The sequence below is a fragment of the Talpa europaea genome, assembly GCF_964194135.1.
Source record: "Talpa europaea genome assembly, chromosome: 12".
In the NCBI taxonomy this organism is placed as follows: Eukaryota; Metazoa; Chordata; class Mammalia; order Eulipotyphla; family Talpidae; genus Talpa; species Talpa europaea.
The window spans coordinates 62509300-62531037 of NC_140079.1; the positions used below are offsets into that span (position 1 = coordinate 62509300).

Sequence of the window (21738 nt, forward strand, 5' to 3'; positions counted from 1 at the left end):
AGTGCCTTTCTTTCCTGGCCATATATAGCAATAGAAACCCATTTCCTGTTTTCTAAAGCCTAATTCCTCCACCAATTCAATTTTTCCCAAGAAAGCACTCACTGATTTCTCAATGCTCAATGTGGTCAGCGACAAAATTGGTTCTGGAAAAATTATTGGACTTTCTGCATAGAAAATGTGGTCTCCTTAAGACTGCAAGCCCACTGCGGAGGAATTTTTGGCTTATTTTATGTTTTGTGCCCTGATGGAGTACAGGAAATAAGAAAATAAATTATATTTTTTGGCAAGTCTGGGGTATGTTTGGTTTAGCAATTGGACAGTTTTTAGAGTTCAAGCTGAGCAGCAAAACATGAAGCCTTTCTCAAAACTATGGGTCAGGTTTTCAAGTGTAATTAGTAAAGTTCCTTAACTCTAATGGTTTATTTTGAAATGTGTGATAGGGCTATCCAGCAAAGCAAAATATGTTAGATATGTTCTCTTTTGAGTTGGATTTTGCCATTAAATGTTTGCAAATCCATAAAACTTTTTTTTCCTCTGCCAAATCACCCATGCCCATACCTCATCTGCCTCCCCGCAACCCCCTTTCATACCCCATTGGAGCTAGAACACTGCACAGTACACCCAGAGAAAGAGCTAACTGGAAATTGACATCTTGCTGGCATTGTTCTTCTAGTGGTGCCATGCCACTCAAGCATTGAGAATACATCAGAACAGTGTAAAAAAAAATTTATCCTCACATAGATATCCAATTCAAATTTAGGATAAAATGTAGAAGTACATTTCACATTGCCAAATGGGTGAGCTTCTATCTGAAGAGGGTTAGACATATAATTCTTCTAATTTTAGGCTTGCCTCTAGATCCAATGTGGCATGTCTCTCAGCAACACAATGTTAACAGAATCATTAGGGGTCAGTCTGTGTTTTTTCTAAATTATCTTTTGACTTTCGTATTCCATGAAATGATATATATCTTTCTCAATTTTATTTTTTTAAAAAGACTCTAAATATTGCTTATAGCTATCCTCCTATGATACAAAATGAGGCCTGCTTGACAAAATGATTCACATTCATTTGAAATGTGAGCACATTCTCTCATATTGAGATATCGTCTTCCAAAGGAAGATTGTGCTTAAATTTCAGGAAATTTCAATGTGAATATATAGATATATTTTTCACCAACAAAAATATAAATACTTCTATAATAATAGTTAGGATCATATTAATGATTACCTTTGCTATTTTGCTGACTCCACTATATAGGCCTTGGTCTTGAGGGCAATTCTGAATATATAATATTGTCTAAAGTTATCTTGGTATTTATGTTTTTGATGTAGATGCCCAATTAGTTGAACTAATTAATACATACCAAAAAGTTGTTCATTGTTGTGTAGCTCAAGTCATGAATAAACAACTTCTGTTTCCAGATCCCTCTTCGTACAACTCAAGTTCATCACAGGGTCAATCAAGACACTTCTGTTTCTACTACATACTTTATGGGTATCTACCTTTTTTCTTAAAAGAGTTTTGCATACTACTTATAATCAACTTTTTATGGCATAATTTATATGTAAAAAGTACATATTTTATGAGTATGGTTTAATGAGTTTTGACAAATCCATACAGTCATATAACTACCACCCTAGTCATGATAGAAAACAGTTCCATTACCTCAGAATGGTCCTTGTAATCTTTGCTATCAGTCCTTCTAATTCTAGTCCCAGGTAACCCACTGAACTTCTGTTCTTATAAATTAGGTTTGTCTTTTCTAGATTGCCATTCAATAGAATCAATCAGCTATATATATGTTTTAATATAGATTAAAAACTTTCATTTTTCTTGGATAAATATGTAGAAATGAAATCTCTTGGCGTTGGTAACTTTTTTTTTTAGCTTGATAAGAAACTTACAAGCTGTTATCCAAAGTGATTTTACTGTTTTTCATTTATACTAGCAGTGTGTAAGATTTTGAGTTTTTCCACATCCTCACCATTAGTTGGTATTGATAATCACTTTTATTCTAGCCTTTCTGGTAGGTATGTTAACTGGGTAGTGGAAATTATGTCAGTGAAAGAGATTAGTTTAGGTAGGCTTTGTTACTCTTGGAATGACGAGATCACAAACCCATTACCATATATACTTACCTACTACCTACCTACATGCACAGATAATACTTGCAGGTATATGTGTGTGTGTGTGTGTGTGTGTTCACCAAGAATCCTGACATTCAAATGCATTGGGTATTCACTCAAGGTTTGGGTCATTTGAAATTTTGAAAAACCTAATTTTTTTCCCCTCTGTACAAGTGTTTGATTAAAATATCAGGCAACAGTATATATATATCAAAGTCCTAAGGTGTGCTAATGAAGAAAATAATTTTGGACATGGTTTTTCAGTCAATCAAAATTTATATCCAACTGTAGTGTATGATGGCCTATCTCTAGATTTTTCTACCTTTTTTTTTCTGTTGAGAAATGAGAAAATTATTAAAAATCATCTTGGACATTTTCATCTTTCTAGCAAGCAGTCTGAGGATAAAGATGTGAAGTAAAAGTACAGAAGCTTTGCCATAATAAATTTCCTAATTTTTAAAAGGTCTACAAAAGTAAAGATGAAGAAGTATTTAAGAATATCCTATTCAGGGCCTCCCCGGTGGCGCAGCGGTTGAGCGCTGGGCTGCAAATCTGCCCCGCAGCCTCTACAGCGCCGGTTCGATCCCCGGCCCTCAGCAAGGGTCCCACATGGTGCGCAGACCTCTCCTGCAGCCTGCTGCTTCCCTCAGCAGTGTACTTCGTCTGTCTACCTGTTCTGCTCCCCGCTCTGGCTCTGGTGAATTCTCTCACCAGAGAATTCTGACTATACCCCATGCTTGTATAAATAAATAAATAAATCTTAAAAATAAATAAATAAAATAAAATAAAAAAGAATATCCTATTCAGGTCTCCTTGGTGGCACAGGGGTTAAAGGCAGCACTATCAAGTTATTCACAGCCACTGCAGCACGAGTTGGATTTCCAGCCGCCCAGGGAGCCACCCACATGGTGCAGCAGACCTCTCCTGTCTCGCCCACTGCACCCCTCAGGTGTGTATTTCAGTAGATCTGCCTGGTGAATCCTCTCACCCTGCACCTCTGGCCTGTACCCCAGCTCTTGTATCCATAAATAAATGGATATTTAAAAAAAAAGAATGTTCTATTCTACCAGCTTACTAACTATACCAATTTAAAGGCATGTAATGAACATGAACACATCCTACCCTCTTGTGGCCATATCTGCTCATTTTTCTTTTTCTCCAAAAGCATTTGTTCAATACTGTTCTGGGAAGCAAACTCAAACAAGACTTCATAAATGTCAATAGAATATTTGAATTGACCAAAAGACTAATCATAGATTTTGCTTCAGGAAGTCAAACTGGATTCATGTTTCAAAAGAATCCTCCGGGAAGTTGAAACTGTCAGAATATACAGCACACTTTCCAGGACAGATGGAAGGGTAAATTTCCACCTCCTACACAGTATGGGTTGCAATGTCTGCAATGTCTAAGCGAATGAGCAGCCTTCAGGAAGCACAGCCACCTTGTTATACATGCTCATTCTTAGATAAGTTTTACATCAGAGCAGGCCTGAGGATAGGCTAGTTTGAGAACACAAAACTTATTGCCATATGATATACATTATTATTACTGGGTGCAGTTCAGTACAGTAAATCAGATCTCCCTCAGTCTCCATTGGTCAACATGAGTTTAGTCCAGGTACATTTCTGAACTCAACACAGTGGGAAAAGGACAAGGGTCAGTTGCTCTAATGTCTCCAGGAGTTAGACCAACAGGACCTTAGGTTGGCTGTAAGGCTTAGTCCCTATATATACATAGGTGTCATTTCTGTTGTCTCCCTCCCTTAAAACACTGAAATAGCTTCCTGAATTTACTCTAGTTGAACTCTTTTGTCTCAGACTCTCAGACATGGCCTGTGATGTCCCCCATCATATTTCTTTGGTTAGTGATATGTTATATAATTAATTTATAGTAAAAAGGTGATCTGCATAATATGAGTTCTTTGATATTTAAAATTATTTTGTGTTAGCAATATTTATAAAGATCAATCTTCTTAATTGTCTTATTCAACTCTTTCATAAACTTTCTAGTTAAAAAAATCTTTATCATGTACTGAGAGTAGTGTGTTTCAATTTCTACTTGTAATTGTGGATTTCTAAATATCTTTTTTTAATTCAGTCAATTTATGTTTTATAAAATTTAAGACTTATTCAATGTTAAGTGTAACTTAGCTTCATGCTGAATTGTTCTTTTTACCATTATGCAATGATCCTTTCTATTCCAACAAAGTCCTTTGCCTTCAAGTGTATATAATCTTTCATTAATGTGGTTGGACAAGATTTCTTTTGGAATCAGTAATCTGATTTATATTTTCCTATACCCCTTTCCTTAAAATGTTGTCATTGTGTTTAAGCCATCTTGTATCAACAGCATATTTTCAGGACAGTTTGAATCCCATCTGACCATCAACTGTTTATCTGGTGTTGGTGTGAGGTGGGTCAGGAGGTCCATTTTTGCCCTGGGAGGACAGTGCCTGGTTAGAGACCCAAGATAGAGAAGCAGAGGCATGAGGCAATCAGCCTCAGACATCAACTTGTCAGGCTTAGAGTGACAATTGCATAATGGTTCATAGGCTTCCATGGTGAGTGGTCGATCCCTCATGAATGTGAAAACAGTTGACTTCAAGAAAACTCCTGGAAGCTTATATAAAACCAAGAAGGGAGAGACTAAGGTCAGGAGAATGGGAGTTCTGTCCAGGATGAGTGAAGCTGTCTACAGTTGACCGGCATGGAACACTCCCTCCCTGATTAGAAGGGACATTGCACAGACAAGGAACAATAGGCCCATGGGATTAAAGCAAAATTTCTTACAGGGCTTTGTCTTCATTCAAAAAAATCAACTCTGTTTTCAACTCCTTTAGGGCTGGGCTATTTTGTGATACCAGGGAAAAGAAGAAATACATCAAAATTTCCCTAAATTCATCAGACCATTCTGTAGTATTTCCACTGGGGTAGAGAAAGGGGCTTCTAAACTTCTGAGTGCCATTTTTGTATCCAAGCCAAACAAAACCCAGAAACCTCCCAACTTTAAGAGTAGCCAGGCAACAGGAAAAACATCTTGTGTTTACTTTTCTGGCAAGAGTAGGGCAGTCACATGCATTCTATATACGCCCTTTATTCTATTCTGCATTTCCCCCCCTCCTCTTTCTGCCACACTTCCTCATCTTTGAAATCTTTCTTTCGTGATGCCATGCAGAGAGCCTGGGATTCCTAGCCTACATTCCAGGACTCTTTCTTCTGTATTGAGTCATCCCTGATGGTATGGAAAGAAATCTATAATGTGATTGGGTGGAGCTTAAATGCCTCATGTGGGCTGTCTCATTTAAGCCCCCACCAATCTATGATGTAGACATCATTTTACTATGGAAGACACATAGAGGATAAACAACTTCCCAAGAGTACGCTGAAAATAAGTAACTTGGCAGCAACTTGGAAATAAGGGCCATGTTTGTCCCATTATATTATGGTATCCCCTGAAATTCCCCTCTGTAGGGTTCCTGTATGTTAGCTTTTCTGCAACGGCACCATCCTATACCCCCCCATTTATACTTCTCTTTTGCCCCCACCTATTGCATCAAAATTAGATCCTCTTCCTTTCCAGACCATTCAGGAGTGATAATGGCTACTAATAACAACTTGAAGTGTAGGTTACCTCATAATGCCTAGATTATGACAGATTCCTGGAAACCCCTGTTAAAGCAGCAATTTCAGTACAGTAATAAACCAAGGGGAATATTTTTGGTAGGATCTTTTAGAAGCATTGCCTCTTCTGTGCCTGGAGTCTTGATTGGGTGAGTTAAGGTACATGCAGTCAGTTTTTTAGCTTTTTATTTTTAATGTCTTATAAAATCTTCCTCCCTCCTTGGCTAGAGCAAAGACTGGGATTACACAAAAACACCTACCTTCACCTTACATCTTGCCCTGCTGAAGCCGCTAGATGTAAATACTCATTGTTTGCTTATTTAGTAAATCTGACATATAATAAGCACAGAAAAGGAGAGAGACAAATATGATGAACATGTTGCCTATACCTGTCAGCTTTTGTTAAATGTTAATATTTGTCATATTTGCTTCTCATATTTTAAGAAATAGTTCTTTAAAGAAATAAAAGGTTTCATATGCATTGGAAGCACCCAGTGTACCCCCACATCCTGTCTCTTGCTTTCTCTGAAATTGTACTGAAATTGGTTTTCTTTCTTATTCATCTTTTTCTATTTTTCCCACACACAGGTAGGATTTGTAAACAATCCAGGATTTTAGCATGCTTTTTAAAACTTTACAGCAACAGTGTCATATGTCCTTCTGCAGCTTGTTTATCCCCCTGCCCAAAGTAATGTTTCTGAGAGATATCTAAGTGGATAGATATAGTCATGTTTCATTCATTCATTTTATATTTCTGAATACTATTCTATTGTCTGTATATATCATGGTTCATTTTTTCTCCTAGTGATGGACATTTTGTTTGTTTCCAATGTTTTGCAAATTATGTTGCAGGGAACATTTCAGTCCACTCTTCTTGTGCATATGTGTGAGTTTCTCTAGCTGCCTTGTTTTGCCTCTGTCTGGTGACACTAAGCAAATAAATATGTGACTCCACAAAATAGTTTTCAGATGTTTTCAATTTGTAGATGCCTGGGCTATCATTCCTTTTAGGGGTGCTGCTTTTTAATAACTAGAATAGTATTTTGAGATTTTTTCCAGGAACTCCAGAGTGTTAGGCATTAATTTATTGAATGTTACTTAGTGTGTTCATTTACTATAACATCCAATTACTTTATTGTGCATCATCCAAAGGGCACAAGATGTCTCATATCTGTAGAGTATAGTATTCAAATATCTGTATAGTCTAGTATCCAAAGTGGGAGACTAGAATGTATGGTTATTGGGAGCTATAAGTCTATGAGTTACAAAAAAATACCTTGAAATGTAGGTAGGATGGAGAGAGAGAACAGAAGGGGAGGAGATATATTACTAATTGGGTTAGGAGGAGTTGCAGTAGCAGATAGAACTTTGCATATAATGATTCAGCAGAACGGAACTTTATTTGTCCACCATGTAACACTCCAAGGTGGAACCAGGTCAGAAAGGGTTGCAGCTTTGCTATTTGCAGTCACTTTTCAGAGTCCCAGGTTGACTGTTGGCTTACCATCTTTAAAACGTGATTCCCAAAATTACTCAAAGGTTGTCATATTAGTCAGTCAGATGGAAAAAAGAGCCAGGAAATGTACAACTTCTGTTCACATTCTCTGACTAGAAATTAGCATATCTGACCATAAGGGGCGCTAGGAAATAAAATCTACCTGTGTGCTCGAAAGAAGAGCAAACAGGCTTGTTGAAATGTTAGTTTTCTCATCACAGGAAGAGAAAAGGAGTTTGTATGGCTTTCATTTGCAGTAAATACCTGGAGAGAAGAAAATATTTAATACCAATTGAACTGGAAAATCATTTACAACAAAAGTGTGTTCTCTCTTCTTTCTTGATTTCAAAGGATACTTGTTGTTTATTTATTTATTTTTTTGGTCTGCCTGCATTTCATTTTCCTTTTCTTCTGGTAACCAAAGGTTGTCACTACTCAATTCACATAGAGAACCAAAAAGAATAGAGCTTTTTCTTACTCTGGGCCTTCCAAATAGCATCGTTGAAGGTAATGGCTGCCATGCAAGTAATTTATTTGGAAAATGATCCCAGGGGGCAAGGGAAATAAGGGAAAACCAACACTATGATGCATGATCAAAGTGGCCTCCCCCATTATGGACTGATACTCAATAATTGTGTGCCTATACATCACCATGGGGAGCCTTATCCATGGGTTCAATTGATGGTCTGTCTGTAAGGCTGGCAGAAATACCCTGGGGCTTGAGCACTGCACTTGTGAATACAGTGGGAAGTAGAGAGCAGCAGAGTTGCACTGATGTTCTAGGGGGTGCCTGATACAAATAGATCTGGATGCTCAGTGCACCAGCAGGCACAGAGATGGGTGGCAGGCGTACACACAATGAGACAAAAAAACAGTGTTCCAGGATTTTTATAGTAAGACTGTGTTTCTTAGATCTTTCCTCCAAAGTCAAAATGGTATATGAGCAGCTACTGGTAGCCACTTTCCCTACTAGATGAGAAAACTTGTCCCAGAAATGAGAGACAGACAGAGTTCTAATGATGTCAACTCTTAGTTCCAGTATCTGAGCATCTCAGAACTACCCTGGTTCTTATAGCTCATCTTTTCATTCCATGACTTAGCCCCCAACTTTCTAATAAATGCCCTAATTAAACCATCTAGGGTCAAAATAAGGGGGTGGGAATTGTATGGGAAATATAACAAAGATGAAAATGTATACATTGTGCAAAAATGAAAAATAATGTGAAAAATATATAAAATAAAATTAAATAAATTTATTGTTATGAAAAAAATGGAAGTATCAACCTAATCTCAACCTAATTCCAGTTAGGTTTCTGCTACTTGTAACTGAAATGCAACTGATAATATTGAAATTGATAGGAAGAAGTAGGGTGTTATTTATTATTGACCTTCAAACCTAGAACTAGAAGACCTCAGGTATTTTGTGAGATAGGTAGACTCTCAACCCAATACCAAGATATCCAAGACTCCCGAGGGTCAGCCAATAGCAAACTCCAAAATGAAAAGAATTGTCCCCTTCAAGCAATGTTAGGAAATTTGAAACAATGGTAACATAGGGGTTTAAAAGGATGTAGAGAGATCCTTTCTCAGCCCCCTCCCAAACATCTTAAACACTGTCTTCTTCCCAAACATTGTCTCCTCTCCCCACAGACCTGAGATCAGGTCACGAACCACACACCCACTATAAATCACCTAATGTGGGCATATTAACTCTTCAAATCTCCTTTATCACCCTGCCCCTAGGCAAAGACTAGACTGAAGCCTTAAGTTCTAGGGAGCAGAAGTCTGAGTCCTGTTTCTAAGACACAGATTCAAGAATCATGACTCAACAATTGCTGGCATTGGTTTCTAGGTAATGGAATATCCAGAAACTGAGGCAAAAGGAAGCCAATCCAGGTCTTAAAGGAGGTATAGGTCTGCATTTATATGCACTTGTGTTATAAATCCAGCTAACAAGCTTCAACAAATTATGCTCTACCTACCTATTTCCATGAATATATCTTCATAATGGACTGAAAAACCCAAGTTTGCAGTTAGAATTCTCAAACTTTTCATAGTTTCTTTACAGAACATGGTATTAAAAGAAGGGTCAGACTCTAGCACTCTCTGCACCCCAACCTCGTGGCCTACCCACTTCTTTTCTGACCCTACCCCCATCCTGTACTGCACAGGCAGCATGTGTATCCAAGATCCATCTATATACCCTGAACCCTAAGAACGGTGACCCCGGGAGAAAAAGCCTGTGTAGGCACTAGAAGTGGGCTCCAGTTCATCTGGAGAGGGAGTTCCAGTTCCCAAGGACCTGGAGGATGGGGTTGTACAAGGCAGGTTGCAGGTTCCAGGTGGGCACATGTGGCTGATTCCACAGACTCTCTAGCCAGGGGAGGGGCATGGTAGAGACGTGCAGGTGAGATGCAGGATAAGACGTGCAGGTGAGATGCAGGTGTATAAAGAAACTTTCTAGGTCTAAAAGGATGGGCCTCACTCCTGGAACAGGGTTCCCCAGAGCTGCTCTGTTTCCACCAGGTATCCTTCAAATAAAAACCCCTTGTAATTTGAACTAAACGGGTAATTTTCTGTTATCTGCAATGGAAAAAATCCTTATTAATAAGGCTTCATGCCCCAAATCTCAAGCAAATAATTTATAGTCTTTATTCTATTTTTAAAGCACTAATTCATATATAATTTGTCACAATTTATCTTCCTTCTCCAGCACTAGAATATAGTAAACTATATTCTAGAAAATCACTAATATGGTGGCCCTCTCTCCACCTCCAATTAGCTGGTCTGCTCTGCAGCACTTGATTATATTAAACATTCCCTTTTATTTCAAAACTTCTCTTTTGTTACCTCTGGGCTAATAAGGTGATCCTCCTCTGAGTTCCCAAACAGCTCCTATAAATTATGTTCAATAGCCCTGTCCTCATGTGCAGATGTTCTTCAAAGTCCAATCTTCCTGCCTGAGCTGAAACTACTTCCAAAAACTATCAAAATAATTATTTGAATCACGATGACTGTCTCTCCTCTGGAAGAACTCACTCACTCTGTACATAGAGGTATAAGGCCCGTCCTTAAACATGAATCCCATCCAACCAGCTATCTACATCCTAAACCTTGGAGCCAAGTCCTCCTTTTATGTCTTCACTTACTGGTCACTTAAATTGGGGTTTTCAGAGTCCGTAATTTGCAGGAACTGCAATTATTGTGTCCTGTTCCTGGGTCTCGTCAACTTTTGTTGATTTTTGCCATTGATTCATTCTCCTAGTTCCAGGTTTGAATCTTTGTTGCCTTTGACTCCATTCTTTTTTCTCTGCCATGAAGTTCTATTGATTCTATCCTTGTCAATTGTTTCCTTTTCATTCTTTGTTTTTTTTTTCCCTTCTATCTTTTATCAACCAATTCCTGTTTTGCTCTAATTTCTCTTCATTATTTTACCAGAATAATCCTGTTAAAGTAGTATTTTTCTGCATGACATATTATTTCTGTTCATAGCCTCCACTAGATCTCTCTGAGCTGAGGAAAAGTCCAACTCCTTTCTCTGACATTCCATACCCTTTAAGATAAAGGCTGGATGTCACCTTCCAGTATTTTCTTTTACTTCTGCTTCAAAAAAGCCCAAAAACCAAAAAACCACTTCATTCCATCTGGGTTTATTTTGTCATGGCTTCTGAACACAAATTCCTCATTCCAGTGTCCCAACCTTCATCTTTCCTCTCTACTCCTCCTTTTGAAAGCCTTTTCCTCTTGTCAGAATCCTGCTGATGAAATTCAAAACCTAGTTCCTCTGTGGCACCCTCTCCCTCTCCAGCTTAAAGCCCTCCTCTTCTGGACTCCTATCCACTCTATTTGTTTGACATTAATTTATCATCTTGAATTGTTGTATAAATATGTTCATGCCAGAGTTGCCTTTTAAGTGAGATTTTAATTTATATGAAAACAGAACCAGTGTCAGAGTTTGGTCTTTCTGTTCCTCCCATTATCACACACCCAATGCTATACACAATAGGTACTTAGGAAATTTGACTTTGTTACTTTATTCTAAAATAAAAGGTTGAGCTTTATATGAAGTCTATTTTGTCATATGATATCTGGTATTATAGATGCTAAAGATGCTGGTAAAATAAAATCAAACTCTTGTAAAATTTCCACTCTGCACTTATCTGTTATTCTAGTAGAAATGCCCCCTCTCCTTCCCACCATTGTCTTTACTCTTGAGAAACTATACACCATTTTCCTTTTTAGGAAATAATATTACACCCTGATAAAAGTTCTCTTATTCATAAACCCCTCTCACTTTTACTCTTTCCTGAATATAACCTTAGATGCTAGCAGATCTGTTTTGGAGGTTGAAAGAGAAAAGAATCAACAGACTCAAATTTATGTAACAAAAGACGATTTTGTAGTATCCTTCTTTCTTTTTATTGAAAAGGAATCATTTCTATTCTAGCGCAAACAATGTATATTTTACATCATAAAGCAAGATATAATTTACATATTACATTTTTATGAGAACTTTATACCCTAATGTCATTCCCTTTTTTATTAAGTCACCTCTTTGGGTTTGACTTAAACTGCCAAGTACCCTACAAATCAGTATTTTGTTTGGGGATGATTTGGGCATTGACAGATAGTTTATATGTGTTCATTTGTATCTGGGGGTAATACTGATGTGGAACAGACATATACCTTTGAATTCTGTGGTCCCCAGGCCATCTGTTGACATCTGGCTGAAGAGCCAGAAGACTTCCTCCAAAGCACGTATGAAACTGGTATTTTCTCAACATCATTAATAAAAAAAGCAAAACTGGGTGCTTGTAGCATGTGCATAGTTCTTGGTCAAGTGTTTCATAATGGATACTTGGGGTGTTGATTCACCAGCAGGGACCATTCCTGGGACTGACCAGCACAGGCTATTCTATTGTACTTCAGTCATCATCTGCCCAGGCATGGAGTGGAACCACCTAGCTTCTCCTAGAATTCAGATTATAGGTTCAGATTTTTCTGTGCATAATTGAAAATGAATGTCAGGATGAGAACTTCAAATGACTTTGTCTCACGTGGTGCTCTCTCTCTCTCTCTCTCACTCTCTCTCTCTGTCTTTCTTTTGGTCTCTCGCATGTATGTTCTCTCTCTCTCTTTCTTCTAAGATTCCTCCCTTCTTCACAAAATCTTCTCATGAATGATTTCTGTTCCCTGCACCATAACCCCAATTCTCTTTTAACTCCCTAAACTCCACTTTTCCAAAGTTATCAACTTCTTGGATTGCACTTATTTCACAAATCAAACAATGTTTTAATCTGTTAGGATAAACCGTTCCTTGGAAACTTAAAATCATTGGCGGCAGCTAGTTGGACAAAAAAAATAAGTCAAGGGATTCGTTAGGAAGCAAATAATGTGTGTTCAGCCAGCCCACACAAACCATTCAGTAAGAAATAAACTTAAAGAGAAAGAAATAAGTCAAAGAAAGCAAAAGATACAAGATGGGCTTCCTTCTTATTTCTGAAAGAAATACAGAACTGATATTTGACATACATTTTCAGGTTGGTTACTGACTGAAAAAAAGATCACCATTAGCTCAATTTGATATGTCAAAGGAAAACACAAATGTGTACTGAAAGTGCATCGTAAACCCAAAATTCCTTGCCTGTCACTCAAAGTTGGCACATATGGCCAAAATCTTTCTATAGCTTTTAATCACTGATAACTAAAATTACTAGAATCAAGCTGATCAGGATGAAAATATAAGTCAAAATTACACGTTCTGTGTGTCTTATTCTTTGGTCAAATGATGGGTTTTAGGGAGGTCTGTAAAGAGAAACCTTAGATGCTAGCAGATCTGTTTTGAGGTTAAAAGAGAAAAGAATCAACAGACTCAAATTTATATAACAAAAGACGATTTTCCAAGTACAAGTGGTAGCATTCCCCTGCTAGGAAACAAGACTTCCAGGTACTATATCCTTCCATTAGCATTGTCTGTTTTTACAGTCTCTTTCCTCCAATGGCTACAAAGTGCTGGACATGCAGAGGATACAGGAAAGAATGAAGGAGTAAATGAATAGAGCCTCACAACACCCCTGTGAGGTAGGTAAGTATTGTTAAACCCATTTACAAAAAGGTAAACTGAGGCACTGCATAGTAATGTGGTTTGGTCAAGTCCACCTGGTGAGTTACAAAAGCATGACTGGAGACACAGAAAAAGAAGCAAAGAAAGGTCAGTCCTAGCTCCCAGCCCCAGACATTAAGCTTTACTGCAAAATATTAGAAAATAAAAAGAGCCCACAATTGCTTTTCAAGGTTTTGGAATTTAGACAAACATTTAAGTATTCCACTTAAAATGTACATCTTTCATAGTCCTGTTGAGTGGAGAAAAGCAGGCAACTAAATGGCTTTTCCTCCTCTCTCTTGGTGTCATTCCCAGGACAGGGAGGACATATCAGCATTTCACCAGGGCCCAGGCTCCAAATCCAAGGACATTTTTATAGCCTCTAACCATTTATTCTTTATTTAAAGCCCTAATGGGAAAATAAGATCTGTTCTCAAACAGCTGCCCTGACAACTTCTCTATGGCCTTAATGAGAATTGTGTAGAGAAAGAAAGGATCAAGATCCCTCATTAAAAGTCTCATCACTGGAGAGATAAGGATGGTGGTGATGGTGCAACATTTCTCTTCGACATGTTTGAGAAACTGCAAACTCAAGCTTGCAAGAATATTATATATATATATAATATATAAATATATACAGTATATATATAAGTGTGCATCTGACTACCCTTAAGGCACCAAAGAGACATAGGCCATCCTTTTCACAACCCAGTCTGTTTTCCTAGAGAAATTTCTCTCTCCCTCTCACAAGTGAAAAATTTTCCTTCTACTAAATAGCCTGTGAAGCAACTCATTCAAAAATAACAAATATCTTTAACTTAAGATGACTGATTATTTGGAAGTAGGCAAGGGGTGATGGTAATGGTGATATTATCACCAACAGCTTAGAACTTAACATCTATAACTTAGAGCTTAGAATTAGCCAAACACAGCCAATCACACATTGAGTCAGACACACCGGCAACCAGGTGTTGTACACAATGTTTTTGGTTTGTTTTCCCCCAATAGCTGACCATAACCAACAGAGATGGAGACAGTGAGGATGGGAATCGGGTCTGGCAGACTCTTCAGAAAGACTTTGGCTTTTCAAACACTCCTAGAGCTTCTGTACAGAGAACTGGAAAGGGTAGGGTAAGGCACGGAGGTTCCAACAGGTCAATGAGAAGACCAAAGGCAATTATTCTGAATATATATATATATATATATATATATATATATATATATATATATATAGTTTCTTTGGCAGCTGTAGATGTTTTTAAAAACCCATACAATCATGAGGGTGAGTGGGCTGAGCCTAACTGAAAGAAGCTCGGAGTATATTAAGCAAAGCGCATGAATAGAAAGGAAAAACAAAATTAACACACACAGAAACAAGTGGTGGTGATATCCCAGAGGGAGGAGGAACATTTGTTAACTAATTTTCATTTTTGCTTCCTCTCCTGCTTTTCTCTGCCATGGTCCCAATATTTTAGTTCTGTTTTTGTTTGGTTTTATTTTTTTTTCCAGCAGATGAAGAAATGACAGAGCAGGATAGGTGTCTTATGGTTTTTGATTTCTTCTTAGGCCTGTTTAATTATTTTTTTCCTCAGTTGACTGTTGGCACCTGGTTCCTCTGTAAACTATATTCCTTGGCCTTCAGTCTCAGGTTGGCAATGCTGTTGGCCATGTTGATGCCCTGTGCAGGGCTATTGTTGGCACATGTGGCAGAATAAGTAGCCATGGCGCTGTAGGGACAAAGGAGAGAGCAGGGAGAATAACAGGCATTAGTTTCACAAAGCTGCAAGTTTGTGCCCCAAATGGATGTAACTCTCAGGATGGGGGCAGCAAGGGTGAGTGATCGGACTAGATGGCCTCTGAGGTCCCTTACGGCCCCAGATTGTCCTTGGTCTAAGGCACTTATAAATGGGGGTCAGTATTTTGAAGGGCAGGGGAGAGCAATGGAGAGTGGAACAAGGCATGGGGAGAGATATTCACTGGGTTGGATACAACGAGTAATGATTTATCTTTGGGATGAGAGAAGAAAATGTTGCTTGTGTTGAATAGCAGGTATTTTTATGTGCTGACCAATTAAAATAGTATTTAATCTCTCTTCCTGTCTACATCACTATGCTGTGGAGGCAGTGAAGAACAGAAGTAGGCATTTAAAAGGAAACTAAAAGGCATTTGCCATCTCCATTCTAGGTAGCTGTCTTTAATTCTAATACATTTTAGATAATCAATAAATACCATTTTAATGAAGATATCTGGAGAATCAGTAAAACAACCCAAAATAATTTCCTGCCATTCTTGATTCACTGGGTGATAAGACAGAACATTGTCGAATCAAAAGGATCTCATTCCAATGGGCCTTGATTATATAACTTCTCTTCAAAAAGCACTTGAGAAGTTCACACTGTCTTTTCGTCAGTTGTTTTGGAAATGTTTAAATTTCCTGGATAAACTATGAAAGGCTCCAGTTTCAGGATTTCTAGCCTCAGAGATAACTGTTTCTTACTGTCCTCATTGCTGAGAAAAACATGAATTTGTTTTGCCTTGTCAGAGATTGTATGTAATTAAGACCTAGGATGCCACTAGGCAAATCACCACTGTAAATGGTGGTTTTCTGTTCATCAAATTGCTAAATTTCTTTTAAAGGAAAAGGAAATGGTTGCTTAGATTTGGAGGCTAGTCATCCATTACTTAATACTAAACAGTTAAAGGGGAACTAATTTTAATTAAATGAAAATGCTTCTGGTTGTTTCTAAGATTAGCAAAATCCCTTTCAACTGAAGGCAGGCATGAGATAGTTATAAGTGGAATGACATGTGCTGTTCTGTTGCCTGCATTCCAGCAGAATTTTGTCAGCCACATAGGAGTTTGTGGTTCTGGGAATCAAGTGAAAAGACCAGAAACAGAGAAAACTGAAGGTACTTTGCAAATAGGGAGACTATATTATTAATACTTATTTGGGACACCACATAGTCAAAATGTACAATAATCTATTTCGCCTTAATTACTAACAATTAACTTGGGGAAATTATGTTAAAGAAATACAATCAGTCCTAGATTGTTGTCTTCCCAGAAATACTTATCCTTAATATTAAATCTTTATAGCACTGGTATATGTTTGTGTAAGTATAAGCATGTGTGTGTGTGTGTGTGTGTGTGTGTTATGGCAGGCAGAAGACTCAGAATGGTTCCAAAAGAATTCAAAGTTCTTTATATTTCATTTTTGCCTGCCTCACTCTTAGTCCTCCTTGGGTAGACCATCTTAACTTTCTCCATGTAGTTGGATTCTCCTACATATAGCACTCCATACTTTTCTTCTTAGTACTTATTTCAATTCCTTAACTATAAGTTCTATAGACCAGAGATCACATCTGCCTTTGCCTTGTTCACCACTGTATTCCCACATAATGCTACCACCACCATACCTAGTGCACATTTGGCATTCAAGAGAGAATTTAATGAAAAGATAAATAACTGAGAAATATCTAGATCTAATGTGATTAAACTGACTCCTGCTTAATATATTGTTTTCTGTCATCCTGCTGTAATGATTTCTAAATACTCTTTCATTCTTAGGAACTAGTCCTTTCTATTAATTTTGCTTAATGGATCAAACAAAATCTGAAAGAACATAACAAGAGCAGAGGTTGATGATTGCATGTTCTTAGATCTATCAAAAAATATGTCTTAACAGTAAAAAAAAAATGAACAAATAATAGTACAGTTTACACTAGAGAATAAGTTAACACTTTTACTACTGTTGACCAAGAGACACAAGCAGAAAAAGAGCCCCAGTTACAGGTTTCAATTAGGAGTGAGATAAATGAACAGAATAACTCATTAAAATGGGACAAATTATTTCAATATACCTAGAAATTTCATTTATTTTTAAAACTACGTACATATGATCATCAGGTTCTAAAGATGGAGAAGTTGGAATTGTAAGTTACTTGTACCTTTTAACTTCTGTTTATTTTTTGCATTATGTTTATTAAGGTAACGCTAGATTACATCATTGTATCTTTGGGGGTTACAGGTTTAAACCTCTACAAACGTGTATTTTCACACCATGCCCAACACTAGTGCCCCAATAAAGAATAAAATTAAATAGCTTCTGAAAACAGAAGACTAAAACTTCCTTGAGAATATGGAGAAAAAGATTATCTGATGGTAAATTGTAGATTGTCATGAAATGCTGCACTTTTAAGTACTTGATCTAATTTTCTGAGGGATATGGTTTCTAGTCTTTCAGATTCTGGAAAAGCAAGGGATCCTTCAAAGGTGGGCGTGATCCATTCTTTTTAGCAGACAAGAAGACCACAATCTTGGGGGATTCTTTTTGTTTACTGAAGAGTTTATTACTTTTTTCTAGAAAGGTCTACCATGTCAGCAACTTCTATTTTATCGATTATGTAACCATTTTTCTTGTAGCTACTTTATATTTTGCTAATTCTATCATCTGATACTCTAGTCTGAAGACTCAGCCTATGATAACACATTTCTTGGAAATAGTGAATTTCTTTCTCTGATGCAGGCCAGATATTAACATCCTACATAAGATGAATGTTGATCCACTTTCCAGCTCAAAGCCAAATTAATGGAAGATAGAATGATATTTTACACAGGAGGTTGAATTTCTCACTAGGACATTTTCCTTTAAATGACAACATGTGTTTCCAGAGTTGAGGACAGCACTCTTGTCCAGCCGTACTGTGATGCTATTGTGAATACACCACTGTATTCATGAGGTTGGTATAATGCCTTGTAGATTGGTATAATGTCCTAAGGTTAATAGAATATGAAGATAAAAATGTGGTTGATATTAATAAATGAGTTTTGCAATTCTATAGGAGTTTCACACCGGATATGATATCACATGATAAATGCTTAAGAAAGTTAAAAACTTAAAAATTGATCTCACTTATTCCAGCATTACATATCCATAAGAAATAGGATAAAAAGGATAAAAGAACAGAAACAGTCTTCATTCCTTCCTCTTAACACACATTTAGGATATATAACCCCACAAGTAATTCCTACAGTGATTGTGCACTTACTGAGGAATTACCAGTCTGTTTTCCCTCTAATAGTTTTATGTGAGTCCGGTCTCTAAATCTGAACTAAGAATGCCATATAGGCAAACAGTAAACAGTCCTTTGACATACCAGTGGTGAGGAAGACTTGTTACAGGTCAGAAAAAGACAGAATTAATGAGTGGTGCTCTAAGAGTAGCTTAGTCATGCTTTAAAAATGGTATTAATGAGTAACTTGGAGAGGACCCACTTCCAAAACTGACAACAGATGCAAGACAGCCTTGAGTGGCTGCCAATCTAAAAGATTGTCCACGACCACCTGTTTTCCATGTCATCAAAATGTCTAAAGCCCTGTGTTGAGAAAAGAAAGAGAATACTGAAATTTTTTCTCACAAGTCAGAAGCCAATAAGGGTATTTAGCTGTTCTCAATCAATTTTATAGGGTCATTCAAACCATGTATAAGAATTTCTCTATCCTAAATAGGGTAGCTTCCTGAGATAAAAAGGTGAAATTGAAATGAAGCAATTTGTGCAGATTAAGCACATAACACCAAACACTTGCTTACCAACACCCAGAGATCCTGTCCATCTGTCTTGACTTCTGAGTAAGGACCACCTATTCCTCCAACATGAAGTAGGCATGAGCTGAGAACAGTCACTGGATTTATAGGGTTTGGTGAAAGCACCACTTTAAGCTACTTTTTAGGAATATAAGTTTCTTTGGATCTGTGAGTAAGAAACACACTGCTGAATAAAGTCCATTGAGCAGTTAGAGATGAAAAAGACATGTTTGTGTCCCATCTGTTGACTCAGCTTATCTGCACTGGGACTTGCATAGAACTGACACATTTAAGTGAGCTTGAGATTTTTTCATCTCCTTATTTGGAGATTCCTAACAGATGGAGCTCAGCCATAGACAGCAGAATGCTAGCCACCAGCAGGTTTAGAGTTCTGTTTTCATTGGGGACAAAATATTTTTGATCACTTTAACCTACCCTGAAAGATTGTGAAGAAGAATGTGTTAAAACAATGCCCAAGGCCAAGCACCGAGGAAGTACAGCTAATACTATACATGGTATGATTTTAAAGTCAGGAAATCTACAGGCACCCCCCATCCCCCCTTGCCTGCTTTCTAATCATCCACAGTGTAAGTCCCACAAATCACCAAACATTTGAGCAGAGCCGGGGGTAGGAGTGGGTGGGAGGAGCAATGCGTGACTAGGTTTTCAACTCTAACTCTGTCTACTGTTCGGCCCCTTTGGACAAATGATGACAAACTGTCAAAAATATCACCCCAAAGACAAATCTGTCAGCCCCAGAGGTCTGTGTGTCTTTTTGAGATTCTAGGATTTCACCAGACAAGGATTTTTCCAAAGGCTATACAGCTTGAACGCTCACGACTTTGTGATGTGTGGAGATTGGGAGACTGTCACTCTGGATTGTTCTTTTGTCCATGCAAGAACAGAAGTATGCCAGCTTCATCTAAGAAAATTCTATAAGGGTTTTTCTCTGGAAATTTACTGTTTAAGAAAGATAGAGATAGCCCATAAATCCTTTTGGAAATGAACACTTATGATTGAAATCATTATTTCTAATATCTGTTTTTAAAATTCACAAGGTGACTTTTTAAATGCATGTGAGCCCTGAAAGTGGACACATTTGGAACCTTGTTGCATTGGTAAGCCTTAGTTTGTACTGCAAACTAGTCTGATCTCCCGCTGTTTGAAAACTTTCTGTCAAGAAATATTTTTTAAACTGAAGACTTGCATCTTGCTGTTGTCTCAAGGGGTTTTGTGTTTCTTATTAAAATGCACATTGATAGCCTATAGGTTGCAAATGTCCCCCTGAAATATGCAATAGGGACACTATTGCTAACGCAATCTTAGATCCAAGGCTACAGAAGAAACTGATGATCCAACTGGACTGATGAGCAACAGGAGGCAGGATAAGAACACAGTTCTTCAGACCTTTGCCCGATACCCTACGACCATCTAAAGCTTCACTATTCCAAGTATGTAGCCAGTGTCAGCAGCATCAGCATCACCTGGGAGCATTAGAGACGCAGACGCCAGCCCCTGCCAGGCTTATGGAGTCCCAGCCTGCAATGTAACAAGATCCCAGGTGATTCATATCCACAGTAATCTTGGAGGAGCCCTGCTCTCATATCAGACTACCCTCAACTTTATGGACTCATTTTCTGGCAGCTCTGGTTTCCAATAGCATGTCCCCCTCGAGTGCCTCACTGCTTACATTTCTAGGACTGCAAGCCCCACTTTCTTAAACACACTTAATCCCACTTATACCCTACCCCCAGCAGCCACCCTCGTCCCCCTCTGACAAGTTACCTTTTCAGTGTCTTCCGTTAGAATCCGTTATGAAGCCCCTCGTGTAAACAACATCTTGGGAGGGACGAGGATCTATTTTTGAAAGTGTGAAAGGGAGAAATGAGCCAAATGCGTTCAGCAGATGTCAGGCAGCACCGTGACCACGACCAAATGAGGGGAGGAGGAGACGGGGGGGAGGAAAATTGTGGACAGGGCTGGCTGGCCTCTCTTTCATTTGTCATTAGTTTTCTTGGGATCCCAGCCCTCCCTCTGGAAATGTGGAAAGAGTGAGACCATTCTCTAGCTCTCTCTCTCCTAGACAAGGATGTCTCTGGGGAAAGTTTTCTTGACTACTTCATCTAAAAGAATAGTCAAAAGTGCAGGACTTGGTTCAACATCACTAACCCAAGAGGCAAAACACTACATGATAAGTGAGTCTTAATAACGCTGGTGCTTGGGTTTGCTTTCATTTGCCTAAGAGGCTAAGCAGTAGGTATGTGTGCCAATAGCAAGCATTGTGTAGGTGGCTTCGAGAAGATACGTGCCAGAGAGAAGTGTCCTGTCAGGGAATGCTTTGTTCCTTCTGGTGACTCCCTGTCTGCCTGACATCAACACGTCTAACATACTCCTGGGAATGAACGAGGTCATGGAATGCTATAAATAGATTGAGCCGTGTGTCCCACTTTGCCAGGGACAATCCCAGTTTATGCCTGTTGTCCTAATGTAATTTTAATAGCGCACCCTTTCACTCTCAAAAGTGTCCCAGTTTGAATATGAATTAAACCACCACCACTCTGGATATAAAAGACCCCCAGGAATAAGTATGTTGGCTATTTCCTATCCCATATTTCTGATCACATGCACACAATTGCTTAGGTCTTGGCTTCCTCCTCTTAATAGCTTCTTCTAGCGCAGAGCTATAAAGTCAGTGAACTGTCTTCATTGGCAAAACTGTCTGCATGACCAAGCCACATCAGTCATCCTAAGGGGATAGGGTACCCACATAGCTCAGAATTTGGACCTCAACTGCAGGCAAGCTCTTC

The 21738-nt window shown here is 38.2% G+C and overlaps 1 protein-coding gene across 2 annotated transcripts in view; it reads right to left on the bottom strand.

The window, feature by feature from the left end:
* Nucleotides 1-14739: 14739 nt before the first annotated feature.
* PRRX1 (paired related homeobox 1) overlaps nucleotides 14740-21738 on the bottom strand; it is a gene marked incomplete at its 3' end in the record, with an annotated part of 67805 nt that continues 60806 nt past the window's right edge. The window contains exon 4 of one of the 2 annotated variants that reach the window (XM_084250855.1): nucleotides 14740-15074. In XM_084250855.1, the coding sequence (XP_084106981.1) occupies nucleotides 14936-15074 (139 nt within the window). Of the gene's footprint in view, nucleotides 15075-20733; nucleotides 20789-21738 lie in introns of those variants that run through there. The other variant, XM_084250856.1, reaches the window with a different exon arrangement.